Source organism: Phyllopteryx taeniolatus, chromosome 14 (genome assembly GCF_024500385.1).
Source record: "Phyllopteryx taeniolatus isolate TA_2022b chromosome 14, UOR_Ptae_1.2, whole genome shotgun sequence".
In the NCBI taxonomy this organism is placed as follows: domain Eukaryota; kingdom Metazoa; phylum Chordata; class Actinopteri; order Syngnathiformes; family Syngnathidae; genus Phyllopteryx; species Phyllopteryx taeniolatus.
This window is the reverse complement of record NC_084515.1, coordinates 17,875,434-17,893,265: the sequence shown is the minus strand read 5'-3', so window position 1 is coordinate 17,893,265 and position 17,832 is coordinate 17,875,434. Positions and strand designations below refer to the sequence as shown.

Genomic DNA, 17,832 nt, shown 5'->3' with positions numbered 1-17,832 from the left:
AAATACGAATGAATAATAGAATCTATAGAAGCCAAAAAATGACCACAGTGCACTTTATTCAATGAATTTGGGTAGCTTGTTTTGCATTAGATTCCAATAAAAATGTACAAAAAATCCGCCTGTCCCCAAAAAGTTTTGATACTTCTTATCACTCTGGATTTTTTTATTGAATGTATTCTTCATCCATTGAACACATTGTTTCTCCACATTGTAGCACTTCAGACTTTAATCACACAATGCAACTTACCGTTTTTTCATAAACATTTGGATCTTTTTTTTTTTTTTTTTTAAGACACACCACATACACCACATGTATTGTTTTATTCTCTGAAGTACTGTATATTGTCATAGTTACAGCCATCCTATTGGCATCCAACCTCAAAAGACACCCGTCACAGTCAGAAATCAAGAGCGGAATGTTCTATTCTTAAACACGTACACTTTGCATATGTTTATTTACACTTCTAAATTCATCATTTCCCACATTAATCACACGCGGTATCATCCGCCTGTCTACGCAGACATTTGTACAGGACGATCATACGAGCATGTGGCAGCACAAAGAGCCTGATTTCCAGCATTATTCCCTTTACTGCGCGCTAAATGAGCTCAAGTCGATGTCGCCGCACACGTTTCAATGCGCCCGTCCGAACTAAGCCAGTCGTTGACCTCCGCGATGGTTTGGAAAGGACGGGCCGAGAGACGGCAGGCCTACTGCTGTGTCAAGACAGGATAATCATGCTGCAGCTGCTGCGGAATTGTTTTTCATCAATGTGCCGTATGCGTCATTATCTTGAAGTTAGCATTCGCACTCCCATTCACACCAATTTAGCGGGCAATTTAGCGTCTTCAATGAACCTAGCGTGCATGTTTTTGGGATGTGGGAGGAAACCGGAGCGCCCGGAGAAAAGCCACGCAGGCACGGGGAGAGCATGCGGGATTTGAACCCCGGTCCCCAGAACCGCGAGGCAGATGTGCTAACCGGTCGTCCCTAAAATATAGCCATCCAGCAAATATAAATATAATATTGACTTCAATGCAACATCTGTTCATTGTAAGAATCATTTTAGGCTGTGAACTCCTCCCTCTGGACTAACCGAATGAAACTACGTCATGTGATGAGGCAAGGTATACCGTGCCTCTTGCCTCGTCAGTGGATAGGGGCTCCAGTTAGCTGTGGCCCTACAGATGGCTTTGTTATGACATCAGCCATCGAGGAGGTGGACGCATTGTTTTCTTTCAGTGTTTATCGAGCGTTTGAATACTGTAGATCCATTTGATAGCCGATGTCTTATTAGAAAACAGAGATACAGATAAAGGACGATAGATCCCAGAAGATGACGAGATCATTCTGGCGAGACGCTCTCGTCCACCTCAAATCTCGTGTGTATGACTGCTATTTAGTTGATTTCTTTGGGTGATCATTGATCATCATCCGTGGGCTTTTCAGCAAAAGAAGGGGGAAAAACTAGGGGGCTCTGTTGTATTTCCGCTTGTGTTCGTGATGACAGCTGTTGGAATTTTGTAAGATGGCCACTTTGTCATCTTGTCACGTCTTTGCCACTGTATGAAGAGTTTCTCTATATGCTGGCAACTCATTTTAGCACATCCACGGAGACTGGAAAAAAAATGACAACACAGCTATCATCAACCGATTTGGGTTTCACCCAAAAGAACCAGCAAACAAAAACGAACACGTCTAGTCTGGTCTACTCGTCTTTCTGTTTCAAGCTGCTGTTTCTCCTCCTCCGGATCCCGACCGCCAATATGGCGGACAAACAATTAGCGATCACGTCATGGAAAAGTATTGAGGACAAGCGCTGTCGAAAACGGACGATCGCGGATTCTACCTCTGCAATCACGCACACGCGTTGCCCCCCTGACACGATCAAAACTCAACATCATCTTTTCAAGGCAAGACAGCTCTTTTGTTAGATTAGCGTGGCGCAGTCGTAGCTACGCTGGCTGTTTTGAGTATATTTGAACACGAGAGAGACAGGGGAAAGGATAATATATTCCGATAGGATTCCATTTTGTCTTGTCCCTATTCACATTGCCGCGTCTTTTTAATTACGGTTGCTGTTGTGCGACTTGAGTCTCCAACTTTTTAAAGGACATCAGGACACCACAGAGAGGGAATGGAAGATGGATGTCAATGATTGAAATCACTCACTCACTCTATTAACAAAAACCTTATTTTTACCCACGCTAAAGGTGAACCAAAAATATGACACAACACTGAACTGGGCAATCTGGGGTCGCCGTGATGATGACACACACTATTCTCCTAATTGCGTGTTAGTTTAACGTTACATGATCAAAGCAACTCCCCCCCCCCCCCCCCCCCAAAAAAAGGAGCTGAATCGGAGCTTCTGAAGTGAAAAGGAACGCTTGTGCCATCTGGAATCCTGTGTTCATTCACTTTCGTCTGTGTCTAATCTCTTTAGCACCATTTGTTTATTTTAACCAACTCAAACAAAAGCTCAAATGAACAAAAATGAGTCCGTCCCCCTCCTCGGTAGACCCCAACACTGCGGTTCACACGCAAAAAGACACACGAGTCGACTGTGGAAAAAGCAAATCAAATTTGTTTCCACACGCTCGTTTGTTCAAGAGGTTGTAAATCTTCAAAGATTCAAATGATACGAAGTCAATTCCTCGGAACATCTCAGAATTGTCAAACCCAAAATGGTAGCACCAAGAGAACATGTCAGAAAGAAAAATGCAATTGGCATTATTCGGTCATTCATTTCCCGGAGAAAAGCCACGCGGGCACGGCGACAACATGCAAACATGCCGGGTTTGAACCCGAGTCCTCAGAGCTGTGAGGCGGATGTGCTAACCGGTCGGCCGGCCGCCGTCAATTGGCATTATTAGCCGGTAAAATGAAAATCAAAAATACAGCCTTCCTCGTCTTTTTCAGGGGATATAAATCATTTCTTTTTTTTCACCGAGCGCACATATTGAAGTCCAGGATTGGCTTCATAGATCAACAGTATCATTCGGATTACGCAATTGCCTTGGAAAAATCCACTGCACATTACAAACCATTTAAACAAAAACAAAAACCAAAATAACCCTGGATGCGAATTTGTGTAAGCGGTGGATTTGACAAAATGACACCACATTGTGTGATAATGTGCTTGCTTTAACATCCCAGCATTCCCTGAAAGATATATATTTGTTTTAAGGTCAAACTATTTCGACAGCCTGCTCAAGTGGATTGCGGTCGTGCGTCTGAGAATGCGGCGGACATTTGTGGGCTACCGTCTCCCCGTCGCGGAATCCCATTCAATACCACAAGGGGCAGTGGCGAGTTATGACGAATGTACATATCGGAATACAGGAATACGTATTTGCACACGCTATATATCCATACGCCACACATTCATATGCGCGCGAGCGCGCGCACACACACGTACACACGGCATTGCGCAAAATCTTAGGCCACCTTGAGCTTCATTGTTCTCATGCTCGTTGTCATTCTGAGCAGGATTGCCCCAAAATAGCCAAGCAACGTAAAGCGCTTTTGCGCGGACCGAGGAAGAACCTGTTGAGTTTGGGTGGCGAAACTGATCAAAGTGCAGATATGAAGTCACGAGGGTCCTTTGTGTCGACAGTTTGGCCTTGGTTGAGGTCTGCGCTTTACTGACCAACATTGTAGTGTACTACGGCCTATTAGAATTGTCAAAACAACATCTTTAATGGTGACCCAAGACTTTTGCACTAGACCGCACACACACACACAGAAGAAGAAGAAGAAGAATCCCAATGACTTCAGTAGTGGGCTACTGATCTGAAAAAGTAAGAAAATGCCACGTTGTAAATCCTCGGTGGCTTGGATTTGGTGTCGGAGCGCTCTCTCTCTCTTCCTCTTTCTTTTACATTCTTCGCACGTGTCATTTCCTTTCCAATGCCATCTGGCGCAGTCCTCATTTCACCTGCTCCCCTTCACTCCATCAACAGGTGGAACTTCAGCCCAGCCGGGCGCAGGATGCTGCGCTGCTTCTTTTAGGTAGCTTTCTTCTTTGATGGCATTCGGTGAGTTGGAAAGAAATCAAGGCTGTGGATTTGAGTGTCCAACTTTGCGCTCTACCCTTTTTCCCCATCCAGGTTTGACAACTGAGAATAAACGCTACTCTCCAAGTAGTTGACCTTCTTTCTCCCAGTGAGGACCGGAATGATCTAGGATGATGAAAAGTCTTGCGCTTGTGGAGAGACTACCGTCCCATCCCTAAGGCGCTCCGCTTCCTCAATATTTTCCAAGGAAAGGTTTTGGCACGAGGAAAGGGAGCAGATAGTGTTGTCAAATTGAAGTGAGATGTACACAGCGTCAGGTCAACACAACTCTCGAACGGTAAGACAAACAGGACTTTCTCGTTTATTATTCTGATCAGGGATGGAAGTGTCATTTTTTATCTCGTGACCATGGGACGACACGGACATCCTTATGGATTTGCGCTTGATAACCCAACCCGACCCGCCTGGAACAAAACAGTGCCTCGGCCTCTCGGGGGGGTTTGAGTTTCGAAGTTTTTTCCGATAGCGCACAGGCTTTCCCCGCCCGATGAGCCGAAGTAAAAAAAATGATAACAAAAACAAAAAAGCAAAGCGTAGGAACCTCAGGAGACAGACAGCGAATGAGCTTCACCTCCTTGGCAAAATTCTCCTTGGAAGGTCACTGCATTAGCAAAGAAAGGAGGGGGAAAGCTGAAAGTGGTGGTCACATTATTGCCGATTGTGGCTGCTGAGCGGCGCGACGAGAGCGCTATAATGTCGTCTCATACTCCAATCTTTCTTGCACCAGGGCGTCATCTTTATACTGCAGCCGCGGAGGAGTCGGGGAGCAGTCTATGGCCAAAATGGCCTTGCGTATACTACGGTCCAGGACGTGGCGCTCCCAGGCCGGGTAGCGGTTCCTACAAAGATCGATCTTGACGACGGTCCCATGGAGACGCGGCGCACGAGACGACGGCGTGGATGGCGCGGCGGGTCGCACCTGAAACACCGGCACGCAGCCGTCCCTTTCTATGTATTTCGCAGCGTCGCGTTCCAGTGTTGTCGCGGCTCCCCGGTTGGACCGCAGAGAATTGCCGCCGACCTCGGACGGCAGCGTTGAGAATTGAGCGGCGGCGTCCGGGTCGAGGCGCTGGCAGCTTGGCGAGTGTCCAAAGCGTGGCCCGTTAGGATGGAAAAAAGCATAGTACATGAGCAAGAAAACCAGCCCTGTGAGGAAGCTACTGAAGATGACGCAGAGCGCTGGCACAGCAAACGAGTCGGTGGGGTGAGGCGAGCGGTAGATATACCACAACGCGCTGAGAGCCGCATTCTCCACCAGTATTAGCAGGTAGTAGATCAAAAGACGACACCTGCACCAAAGCACAAGATAGACACAAAGAAATCGGATTATTTCACAAGACACCCGATGCTCTCGCTTCTTCTCATTGGATCGAGCGATAGCTTGACTTCCCAAAGTCGTTTCGTGCGTTTAGATTTGGCTTTCAGAATTTCCAACGTCCAATGCCCCCAAAAAGACACAATTGGGCGGTCAACTGTCTCCAATGTCGTACAGCATCATCAACAAACCTCGGGAGACTTTAGACTTTAGACTTTAGACTTAGGCTTATGAACACGGGAAAACACCGTTACAGCTGAGGCCGATTTCAAATCATGGCAACGTGGATCGTTCCCTGAGAGTTTTTGAAATCCGGGAAAAAGATCCATTTCCAAATACCTTTCGCCAGTCGGAAGCGTGGATCGCTCCAGCCACATTTACACTTTGAAGGAGCGTATGGTTTTTTTTCTATTGTTCTATTCTGTGTGAAATCAATCCAATCAAAATCTTTGTTAACAATGAATGCGTGTTTGGAGGTCCAGCAATTTCAAAAGCGGGTGTACCTGCTCGTTCTCGAGCGCAACGGTCCTCGACTTGTTACACAACGGGATCACTTTGACCAAGAGGCATTTTGACGGACAGGCGAACAAACAATGAGGAAATATACAACTAAGCATCGACGTCTATGACGACAAGTGTCGTCGCTGTCCACGCGGCAGCTACAGTACGTGCGCTTTCAAGAAACTCCAAAGGGTCGTCTCTCGACGCCGGGCGCCGGCGTTGACAGGTTTGAAGCCGCTTCTTGGAGTTGGAGGTGACAAAGAGCCTGCTAACAGATATTCTTCGCAAATAAACAGCACAGCTCAAACACTGTTGGACTCCACTCTCAGTGCCTCATTGATTGACTTATTGACAATACATATACATATATATATATATATATATATATATGTTAAATGGTAATAACCATGGAAACAGAATTCAACAAAGCGGTCGCATAGCAACAAATGTCGCAAGGTGAGCTGCCGGATACAATACGGCTAAGAAGAGAATGTATGCCGCCGCCGAGTGTTTGCGTTCATGTTGCCATTCAACTCGCACACGAATCGAGTGTGCCTGTGTCCATCACATGCCAACCGTACAGCGCTTAACTTTTTTTTTAATACTAGTGTCATCAAAGGTTAGGTATTTTTTTACATTTTTTTTTTTTAAAATAGTAATCGATCCAAGTGATTTTCTTCTCACCTTGTCTGTCCCTCCTTCACGTTGAACCAGGAAAAGATGTAAATAATGCCCACCACCATGTCGAACACAATTTCTTCCCACTTGCTGATGCAGAAGTCCGTCTCACAGTGGACGATCCAAAAGGTCATGATGCACCAGTGGAGCACGATGAAGATGCCGAAGTAGAGTTGGAACACAGATGCAAACAGGGCAAAGGTGATGACCCTCGCTGCGATAGTGAAGAAGTGCCAGCAGAATTGAATGATAACAGCTAGGTAGGTGATGGGTTTCTTATCATCCCGAGACTCCCGCAGGGCCTTCTGATAGGAGGCCAGGGCCCAGGCCAAGGAGATGAGGGAGGCTGCCGCCGTCATACCTGAGACACAGAGATTTCACTTCATGGAACTCAGTCGGACGTTGCTTCCGGCCGGGACAGATCGCTTCAGGATGCGTGTGCACAGCGCAAACATTTCAGGCAAGACCGTACTAAGGGGCCCCTCAAGGGATCAATTCCCCATGAAAATGACAACAAAGACCCTTATTTTCATCCGCTGGTGGCATTGAGCTCAAATACAGATTGGATTTTGTTTGCCACAATGCAAGCTTTTGATCAGATGTCAACATTGGGGGGTGCCCATACAGTATCTACTGCAGGATGAATGACGAGCTGTATTTAGCTCAGGCTCGATTTTTGCGCTGAAGAGCAAAAACGTTATTTTTGTGCAAGCGACGACATGTGTGTCCTCCGACATGCCGGTCGGGGCGTCGACAATTTGGTGGTCTAAATTGACGCTTTTGAGATGACATCGAATTTTGCGATTTGAGTGAATTTGATGGGTGCGCAAGCAGACATGCAGTATCTGTGAGGTCCGCGGACATGTGGCGGATGATGATGATGATGATGATGATGATGATGATGACATTCCAAATGTGCAAGCCAATGTCATATTTTCAATTTGCTTACAAATGTAGTTTGTGGTGAGAGCATTGGGAAGTTCAGTTACATCGACCGTGGAGCAACTCATCCAGGCAGCATTTTTCCTTTTTTCCCTAAATTTGACTTCCTGTTCCTTCGAGCTCTCAGTCCAGTGCTCCCGGGTTTTGCTATTCACAAGCCGTTACTGACATTTTTTTTGTATCGGGTAAATAATTACTAGTTGGAGGGAATATGGAACGGCGTACAGTACATCCTAACGCACGCACATGCACACACGCACGCGTATGACAAAAGCACTTTCCGACATCCAAAGCAGTTGACTTAGATGATGCAATGCGTATTTGACCTTGCACAGCCTGAAGTTTGTGCGTCTGTATGATGATGCACAATTGCAGCACCAACTGTGGCGCGCTCTCGAGAAAGGTGGCCAGCAGATGCAGCATGCTGACGTCTGCAAACTCATAGATCATCCTCCAGCGGTAACGCCACCGGTCCTTCTCAGCGCTCCGACGACTCCGAATGCCCAGATAAATCGTGTGGAGGTACCTGGAAGAAAACGGTGCCAAAATTGTGACTAAGCATAGTTGTTAGCACATCGTGTTACATCTATGTAGAACAAATATCAAGCAGACACAAAACATAATGCTAATGCTAAAGTTGGATGATTGTATGCTGCCCCAAGAGTGTATACGTTCGGGTTCACAGTCACAGAGTTACTGTCTTGACTGCTACTGTTAGGCCTGTCGCCATAACTTTGTATCACATTTGATCACGATAAATGCATTTATTGAGAAATAAGGCCCACCCTTATTATTTTTTATATATTTTTTTTTTTTGCTTTTCAATCAGTATTGTTGTTCTAATGATCATTTCCTTTCTTGTTTCCGTATTAAATGTGTGATATGGATCCACCGGGTCTGAAATAAAGAATAAAGAGCTGCGAGACTAGGCAAGTGGATATGCCCCCCTTCTATTACGACTCTAATCGGTTTAGAAGCCCAAACCAAACGAAAATGCGCCATTGGAATAAACGGGCCAAATTTCACAACGGCGGAATGTTCCTTTTGCCAAACCGATCGGGAGTACGTTTTTCGAAATAGAGCGCCGTCTGCGCACCCCGGGTGTCCAAGCCCCTCTCAATACAGGAAACCCGCCACCAAGTGAAATCAGTTGTCAAGGTCCTCCGTGAAAACACCAACAAGAATGCAGCCAGCAGACGGAAAAAAGGCAAAAAGTTCATCTGGACTAAAATAACCCCAAAAGAGATGAGGACGTTAATTAGCATGTTGCTATATATATATATATATATAATGACTTTTAGCACAGGGAGACAATACAATTTTGCATCATGTCCCATAAAAGTTCATGGATTAAACAGTCAAGGTGAGGTGAAATGAAACGATTCAGTGTTTTCTGGAATGATCCCGAAGGAAAACTCGATCAAGATTGGAGAAACATAACTTGGGTCCATGTTGGGATCACAAATACAGCAATATGAGAAAGATGTAACAGTAACATTCGTTAAATGGAGAGAAAATGCTGCATCGTCGTCGTTCTCGAGGTTTCGTTTCATTTGATTCTTTCAATATATTTGTGGCCTGAAATCTCTCTCTCTCTCGTCCTCCGCCTCTTTCTCGTACCATCATCAATATATCGGGTCCTTTGGGAGTCGGCTAAAGGGTCATGAAAGTTCATGAAGTTGCGTTGCCAGTGGATGTAATCCGGCGCGAGGGCACCCAAGTTGCAGCCTGCTCACGTCTCCCGGCGCCCTCTCGTGCGCGTTTGTGTCTGCAGAGACTGCAGCGAGCTCGCTTGCTGAGCCGCCACTCCATCCACATCGTCACTGAAGGTGTCCCGCTTCTGACCGCCTGTCACATCCAGTGAAAAGGAAATTGATGTCTCATTTTCATTTTAGTCTCACACAAAGGTCATCCCCATCAGAGCAATCGCTATTACCATGGCAACATCACTGATTCCAGAAAGAACGCGCTCCCTCGAGTGGCAGCTGCCATTCCTGAAGCATTACGGTACTGCAATTTGAATCGGTGGTCATTTCCTCGTGTCTAACCACCGAGCTGGTCTGTCAGCAAGTACAAGACCAAGCATCCGAAGTAACATTTTATGGATTCTAAGATGCTTTCCCTGAACCAACGTCATACAACGTTGCATTTCTTGTCCTTTCTCCTTCTTGTCACTATTCACCAATGGAAAAAGGTGCCAAAAGTAGGTCCGAGAGGTCCTCGGGTGGCCGGCGGTTTGAATATTCTGGCTCAAAAGAAGCCACTTGTGTTGCATCATTGCTCAGTTACTGCACGCTTAGCAGATGGATTACAATGCACTTCAAACTACAAACGTGTTGTCATTTCGAAGGTAACGTAGGTATGGAGAGCTCTCGTCAAAAGAGATTCAAGATTGAACCGCTCTTCACTGGGGTGGGGTCAACGGGGCAGTAGAGAAGCCCACACTGCCCTTTCCCCAAGCGTTTTCTGGCCAGCCAGTCCAGTCCGGTCTCTTCAGCATATCCTGGGTCTTCACCAGGGCCTCCTCCCGGTGGATCGTTCCCAAAACACCTCACCGGGGAGGCACCCTAACCTTCCGGCTGCTCTCGTCCTCGGAGGACCAAACCGTCCAATTTCTCCCCCCGTCGCTCAGGGACAACCCAGACACCTTATGGAAGAAACTCATTTCGGCCGCTTGTATCCATGATTTGTTTTTTACGTCACCACCCACTGCTCATGACCACAGGGGCGAGAGAGAGAGAGAGAGAGAATGTTGGACGACCGGTAAATGAAGAGCTTCCCTTTTCGACTCACCTCCTTCTTCCCCACGTCAAACCGAGGCCGAGTCTGCATCAGTGCAGACGCCGCACTGATCCGTCAGTCAGTCCGTCTGCTCCATTCTTGACCCCAATTTCTTCAACAATTCCTCCGCTTGGGACATTGTTGACCCACAGAGGCCACACTCCAGCCACCCTTTTCTGACTTGGAGGTGCTCCTTTTGATTGCAACTGCTTCGCATGGCTGCAAACCGCTCCAGTGACAATTGAAGATTGGGGATTCAACCAGATCCTCTACAAAAAGCAGAAATGCAAGACCGAGGTCATCAAACCTCTCAATGCTTCATACTCCCGGAGGACCCCCGAGAGAAGACCCCGATTGACTTGGTCCAACGCCTTCTTTAAGTCTACAAAGAACATAATACTACAACGTACGTGAATCCTTTAGAACGAGCCGTTTTTGTTCAGAAAATAAGAGAACTGTCACAAAACAAAACAAAAACTCCTTTCAAAAGGACACAAATTAATCTCAAGTACTAAATCAATAAATGTACCCATCACAAAACGGGAAAAAGACCTGACAATGATTACTGGGCACAAATGTGCAGAAATACATCTCAAGGACAACGAAACGGTACAGCTTTACAGCTACCGCATAGATCACACATTACGCAATATAGCATGCATCAAATTGGCTCGTCAGAATAAAACATATGCACTCATTGGACCGAAGACGCTCTTTGGCATTGTGCGCCGGCCGGCGCAGCCCTTCGGGGGCCTCGTGGAAAAAGATTTCCTACTCAAACCCGGCGTACGCACCGAAATATCCAGATGTGTGAATTTCTGCGTACGCGGAGGTGAGCGCACACGTTGGAGTCGCCGACCCCTCCCTGTCCACGCCCGCATTTAAATATGCAAATCCGATTTCCTTCGAGGAGAGATTCGCTGACGGGAGGATGTGGCTCACTATGATCACCCCACAAGGTTAATAGCACGGATGTTTAGAACTCATGACAAATGCGTTCATACAGCAACCTGCACTCCGCCCTGTGAGATAAAGGTGAATGTACGGTACTTGTAATACATCTTTGGAATTCAAGTACAGCCCCAATTTGTACTTCGAGCACAGTACGTCATTGTGCTCGTTGTTTGTTACCGTCATCCCGGTTCCCCTCACAATGTTGCTCGTCAGCTGGCAAGTCTTTTGTTATCTTTTTAAGTGTATAAATTGCCGCTGCGCATTGTACGCCGAGAGTGTGTGTGTTTTCTTGCGAAAAGAGAAAGAGTCGTCTCAAGTTATCACAAACGATCACATTTGCAATAGAGACCCAAATTCCAACTGCCACGGTCAGCAGAGTCATTGAAGAACGGCAATGAGTAATACGAGGGACATTTTGAGTCTCAGGTGTCTCGGAAAGAAGTCTCACTCCCTCCAGCCGTTGATTAGCTAACACTTTTGCTATTCAGGGTGTTGCGTATTCTTCTTCACGACACGATCATCCGACGAATTCGGTTGATTCCGAAAGTACTGAGCAACAGTGTGTAGCAAATATAATGACATTTTGATGAGAGAATGAGAAGTAAATGAAAACGTCGAATGTTATGTAAGCTGCTCTTTTCTGTCTCTTGGTCAGAGGGGCCTCCTCCGCAAGATGGATATGAATAATGCAAAAAGCAGGCAGTGAAATATTTAGTGGCGTTGGAGTTTCCTGATGGAGATACTTTACAGCGACTGCTTTGAACAGCTGCCGTTGAACTGCAGCCACACCCCCTCCTTAAATCACCATGACAACTCAAAGTTAGTGTTGCAACAAACCCAATCGGGCCTGGAGTACTGACGTGCTCATTGATGCATTATTCATATCTCAAATACATTCTACATTATTAACGACAGGCTCCATAAAGATGTATTAGATGTTCCTAAATGCATTGTGGCAGCACAAACCCAGCCGCGGTATGTCAATTTGGGACAATATGAGTTCTGTGCAAAGAGAAATGTACAGGGGATGAAATATTGGAGCGTTACAAAATTGGCCATACCCAACACGGTCACTGCATTGAAGTCAGGCAAGTTTCCCGTATAATTACTATCGCTATGAAATGATCTAACAGTACATACAGTCACGTCCCCGAACTCCCCCTACGCCTCAGCGACCTCCAAAGCTGCATTCCGCTTGGCCAGCCGATCCCCATCAGCTGCCTCGGGAGTCCCACTCCAGAACAATGGAGTCCCCAGTAGGAGCGCTTTCCCGCACCCGCCAAAGGACTACAAAAACGGTGGGTACTCCGTCAGGACCCGTCCCTCCGCCTTCGGCTCCGCCGGGGTGAACCCCGACGTACGCACGCCGATCCGGAGGGCCATAAGTATACTCACGCCTGCTCTGTGCCTCTCGCCGTGGGCAACTCCAGAGTGGAAGAGAGTCCAACCCCTCTCGAGAGGACTGGTACCAGAGCCCAAGCTGCGTGTGGAGGGGAGCCCGACTGTGGCCAGTTGGAACTTCTCAAACTCACACACCAGCTCGGGCTCCTTCCCTGCCAGTTGGAACTTCTCAAGCTAGAGCGAGCTTCTGTAGACCACCGAGGTCCCTGCCTTCGGCCACCCCCCGGCTCACACTGCACCCGACCCCTATGGCCCCTTCCACAGGTGGTGTTCTGCCATGGGAATGGAGACCCACGTTGTTACCCTTTCAGGCCAGATGGGTGCAGACCCGGCCACCAGGCGCTTGCCTTTGAGCCCCACCTCCAGGACTGACTCCAGAGGGAGGGCCCAGATTACCCGTATCCGGGCAAGGGAAAACATGATTCCATCACTTCCCTCATCATAGGGGTCTTTCAGCCGTGCTTTGTCGGGTCCCTCACCTAGGACCTGTTTGCCATGAGTGACCCTGCCAGGGGCAGAAAGCCCCAGAAAACTTGGCTCCTAGGATAACTGGGACACACATGCTGGGACCCCCTCCAGCATGATAAGGAGGGGCGTCATTGAAAATGTTAAATCTTTTACCAACATGATGCCTTATGATTGATCTGTTTATATTATTGCTGTAGACTGTCTGATATGTATATCATTGTGGAAATAGTTTGTGCTAGTGTAAAGCATTCCAGAGCTAGAAAAACAAATCTCTCAGCATGATGTGATGCACTTCTACGTCCCTGAAAACTACACCGACAATGTTAAACCGATTTCTCGGAATCACTCTCTGACATTTTCAATCAAAACATATTTGAACGGCAGACTCGCTTTTATGCAGCTCTCGTATTGAATCTCATGACATAGTCCATCCAAGTGGTCACTAACTGACAGGCCTCGGTCCGGGTCCTGAGCCAGAAGCAGTCCCATACGGACCCACCCCAAAGCAACCCCCCCACCCCAAAATAAAAGGGTTGTGCTAAAAATACATAGTGGAAGGCAGATTTGGAGATGGCGGCGCGTGCATACGCTGCGGCTGCTCTCTTCCCAAACAAACGGTGTTTTCGTGGTCTTCGTCCTACGACGTCACTATAGGACGAAGACCACGTCCTATACTGGCGTCTACATGCTCCAAGACGCAGATACAGTCGTAAGCTTCTGGTCGAGAATGGCAGAACTACTTTTACGGAGTTAAACTCTACTCTCACTGAGGAGCTACAGAACTCTGGTCTGCTCCGGGTGCCTACAACAACTGCAACTCGCCTCCTGCATCGCGCCCAGAACGGAGGCACTACGAACGGCGGAGGAGGAAGCAGAAACGGGGCAAGCGCAGAGGTATCCGAGCTAGGCTAGCGGCTAACCCACACAAGCCGGCTATTCCCTCCATGTACGCTCTCTGGATGACATTCGGCTGCTCCCCGCTATCCATAAAAGTGTGGGAGAGTGCTGCGTTTGGGTTTGTGGAAACACGGGTTAACAGCAAGCAGCGTTCCAGACAGCGCCATTCAGGCTCGTCCGGCGAGCGTGCTACCGAGCGGACAGAGCTGTCGCCGGAGGTAAGACTTGCGGCGGCGGACCGTGTTTACACATCAATGTCGCCTGGTGCCGGCATGCTATCTTGGTCAGTCAACACTGCACACCGCTGAGTTTATGGCTCTTAAGGACCGGCCATTTTATTTACCGAGGGAATTCACTGTCATACTGCTCGTGGCAGTCTACTGTATATTCCTCCAAACTCCAGCAATAACACAAGTGAGGCGCTAAACGAGCTCTCCTATCATAACAGTGAACAGCTGCCGGCCCACCCAGATGCTTTCCTCATCCTAGCTGGGGACTTGAACAATGCTGACCCCAGGGCTGTGTTTCCCAAACGCGAATAAAACATTGACTCTCCAACACGGGGGAAATAACACTCTGCACAATGTTTTTACCCCCCTGAGAGGGGCCAACAAGGCCCTTCCCCTCCCCCGCCTCGGCGCCTCAGACCATCTCACTGTTATGCTAATGCCAGCTTCCAGACCACTGGTTAAAGTCCCCCAACCGGTTAGGAAACAGGTACGAGTGTGGCCAGAAGGGTCCCTCGAGGCACTTCAAGTCTGTTTGGCCACCGCAGACTGGACCGTGCTCAAACAGGCTGCCACTTACAACTCCATCACAGACCTTCAGGAGTACACAGAGACTGTTACTGCCTACATCAGCAAGCGCAAGGATGATGTCGCAATCACTAAGTCCGTGCTAATCAGAAGCCACGGCTGTCGGGGGAGGTCTACAGACTACGGAAAGTCCGCAACGCAGCTTTTAGATCTGAGGTGAGGAGGGCCTGAGGACAGCCAGGGCCACTTTGTCCCGTGGCATCAGAGGGAGTACTCCAGGAAGATCACCCACCACCACTCACCACAGACCTGCGACAGCTCCACCTAAATGAGCTAAATGACTTCTTTGCTCGCTTTGAGGCACACAAGACTCCACCCCTTCCTGGTGACCAAGTGCTGACACCGACCCGGACAGAGCGAAAAGATCTCTCAATATGATCGACAGACAGACGAAAAGCCCCGGGCCCAGATAACATATCTGGGCGTGTTCTGAGGGACTGTGCAGCTGAACTCAGATATATATATATACACACACACACACACCTTGAGAAAACCCATAGAAGCACAGGAAGACAATGCAAAGGAGGAGGGCCTGATCTGAATTGCTTTGAAATATACATACAGTGTTTCTATATCTAAATTCCAAGTGAGCAAGGGTTGGCTGTTTCACAGCATTTAGCTCCTTCATAAATGTCCAACTACTGGGCCACATTTAAATGTCACGATCCATCGCAAGGTGCACGACTTGTCGTGAGGTGTGTCGACTTTTGTATCGGAGCTGAAAATGGAAGGTGCAGTACCGTTGACGAAGGCCCCTTCGTGTTAAAATGAAGGAGCGAGAGCATCCGATAACAGTTTCAGGGGTGATGAAGCACCCCTAAAACGAACGCCAGCGCCCCTCCCAAAACTAAAGTTGCAACTGTATGTTGTTTTCGAAGCAGCTAGAAATGTGCGAAGCCCCACCGAGCTCGGCTGTGACCTAATATTTCAACAAGCCAATTAGGGCTCCTAATTGTTTTGTTTGTCACCTGCCCCGAAGTGGGCTCCGCGGGCGCCACTTCCACAGAGCAGTAGGCCGCCTTCCAGTGAGATGGCGGAGGTGCCCGGCTCCAACCGGTATACATTAGGTGGCACATTTCTTAACTTGCACCCCCCCCCCCCACTACCAACACACTATGACTTGTCATGACCAGTCTTTTTTTTTTTTTTTTTTTTTTTGCTCCTGCATTAAATCTCAGGTCACTGTTAATGTTACTATGTAGGATTTTTTTTGTCTTCCCCCCTTTATAGGAAACGATCCAGGTGGTCAGGCCACCGTCCTCGGTTTGAATTGCTACGAGAGAAGCTCGTCGTTGTGCTAATACCGAAGCAAGCCGAGGCGCTACCGACCGGTGCCGGCGCCGCAGCCCTAAAATCAAATCCAAACCCTCGGACCCTCGAATCTGCCTCTGTCCAACAATATCATGTTTTGCTGTGTGAGGGCCAAAGATGGCAGCGGCGCGAGACGGCATTGTGATTCCAAAAGGGCCCAGGCTGTGTCATGTGCTCATTCCGCACCAGCCGTCCTACCTCCATATCTGGCCCAGCTGGAGGATGTGGATGAGGGACTGGCAGAAGCACATGCAGAAGGAGAAGGAGGAGGAGGCGGAGGCGGAGGAGGAGGAGGAGGAGGAGGAGGCCGAGCGTTTCCGAGCGCGGCTGCCCATCGCGGCGGTCGGGGGATGCTGAGCGTTCACGTCGCCGTGCGAGGCCGAGCCGCTCAGCAGCTTCTTGGCGTCCGCGGCCGATTCCGCGCCCAAGTCGTGAACGAACCAGCGGAAGCTGAAGAGCTGCACCGAGAAGGAGCCCAGCACGACGAAGACGAGCGTCAGGCCGAACCACCAGTAGTCCCGGTGCAGGTAGTAGTCGACTGACAGCCACACGTCGGTGCCCACGTCGGCCGCGTACACGGCCACCGCGGCGACGATCCACAGGCAGTCCCACACCGAGTACTTCTGCGGCTCGTCGCCCGAGCGGACGCGCGCCGACTTGGCGCAGCATCGCGAATCTCCGTTCGCGAAGTCCCCGTCCCCGTCCCCGTCCCCGGTGCACGCGGAGTCGGGCCGGCAGCCCGGGTGCAGCCCTTGCGCCGAGCCGCAGTGCTCCGAGTTCTGCAGGGGGGTGAAGGCCACGTCGCTCTTCTTCGTTTTCAGGACCCCGTCCGATTTAGCAGCCATTCTTACGAGTTTCCAATGACACTCGTGGAATATTTCTCCCCCCCGCCTCGGGAGCTTCTCCTCCTCCTCCTCTCCTCCTCCTCCTCCTCCGCCTCCTCCTCCTGCTCTCGCCGTCGACACCCTTCTGCGCGCCTCCTCCTCCTCCTCGTCGTCGTCGTTTCTCGGCAGGAGCAGCTTCGCTACGCTGCCGGCAGATCATAATCCACGATCAACAAAAGGTGCTTCGGTTCGCATCACCATCTCACCGGAAGCATAAGCGGGCGAGATGACGTGATGACGGACGGACAGTGCGAAGAGGAGGGAGGCCGCGGCCACCGGCGCTCTCAATGGCAGCCAGCAAAACCGATGACATCATCGCTCTCCGTCCCTCCCCGCACGCACACTTTCGGTGCTTATTGTTACAAAACACACACGAGTGGAAAAGCCGTAACCATGGCAATCAAATCCCAGGCTCTGTTGTGAACTTTGACCTCAACCATCTTGGATTTTCTGTCACGAGTAGTGCTTTGCGGAAGATATACCTCAAATACTTTCACATCTTCTGTCATACACGACAGCGCCTCGGGCTGCTGATTGACTTGCGGGGGGTCACGGGGGAACCCGATCGCTGGCGTCTTCCACCGGGCGACCTCGGATGCAGGGACACACGAGGAGATACGCGGTTATCGGTTTCTATGCACTCTTTTTCTTTTTTGCACATGATTCTTTTGCGCTCCTTAGCGCTCTATCAACCCTATTTCCAGACATTTGGAATGTTTCCTCAAAATCTTCTTTTGTTGTTGTTGTTGTTCTTCAAACTACTTTCCAATGTTCAAGAGCTCGGAACAATGTGTGAGAAAATGCC

The 17,832-nt window shown here is 48.9% G+C and overlaps 1 protein-coding gene across 1 annotated transcript; it reads right to left on the bottom strand.

Annotated features, from left to right (window-relative positions):
• Positions 1–25: 25 nt before the first annotated feature.
• Positions 26–17,742, bottom strand: xkr4 (XK related 4). Its single transcript, XM_061796592.1, has 4 exons — positions 16,342–17,742; positions 7,843–8,042; positions 6,581–6,935; positions 26–5,369 (listed from the first exon to the last, which is right to left on the bottom strand). The coding sequence occupies exons 1-4, from the start codon at positions 16,986–16,988 to the stop codon at positions 4,769–4,771; spliced, it is 1,803 nt and encodes a 600-aa protein (XP_061652576.1). The 5' UTR covers positions 16,989–17,742; the 3' UTR covers positions 26–4,768.
• Positions 17,743–17,832: the final 90 nt, after the last annotated feature.

Excerpts from the sequence above, each read along its gene's own strand:
- xkr4 (XM_061796592.1), bottom strand. The coding sequence starts at position 16,988 with ATGGCTGCTAAATCGGACGGGGTCCTGAAAACGAAGAAGAGCGACGTG. Across the intron at positions 8,043-16,341 it reads CAGCTGGGCCAGATATGGAG|GTACCTCCACACGATTTATC; the intron begins GTAGGACGGCTG and ends GTTTTCTTCCAG. Across the intron at positions 5,370-6,580 it reads GTGAAGGAGGGACAGACAAG|GTGTCGTCTTTTGATCTACT; the intron begins GTGAGAAGAAAA and ends GCTTTGGTGCAG.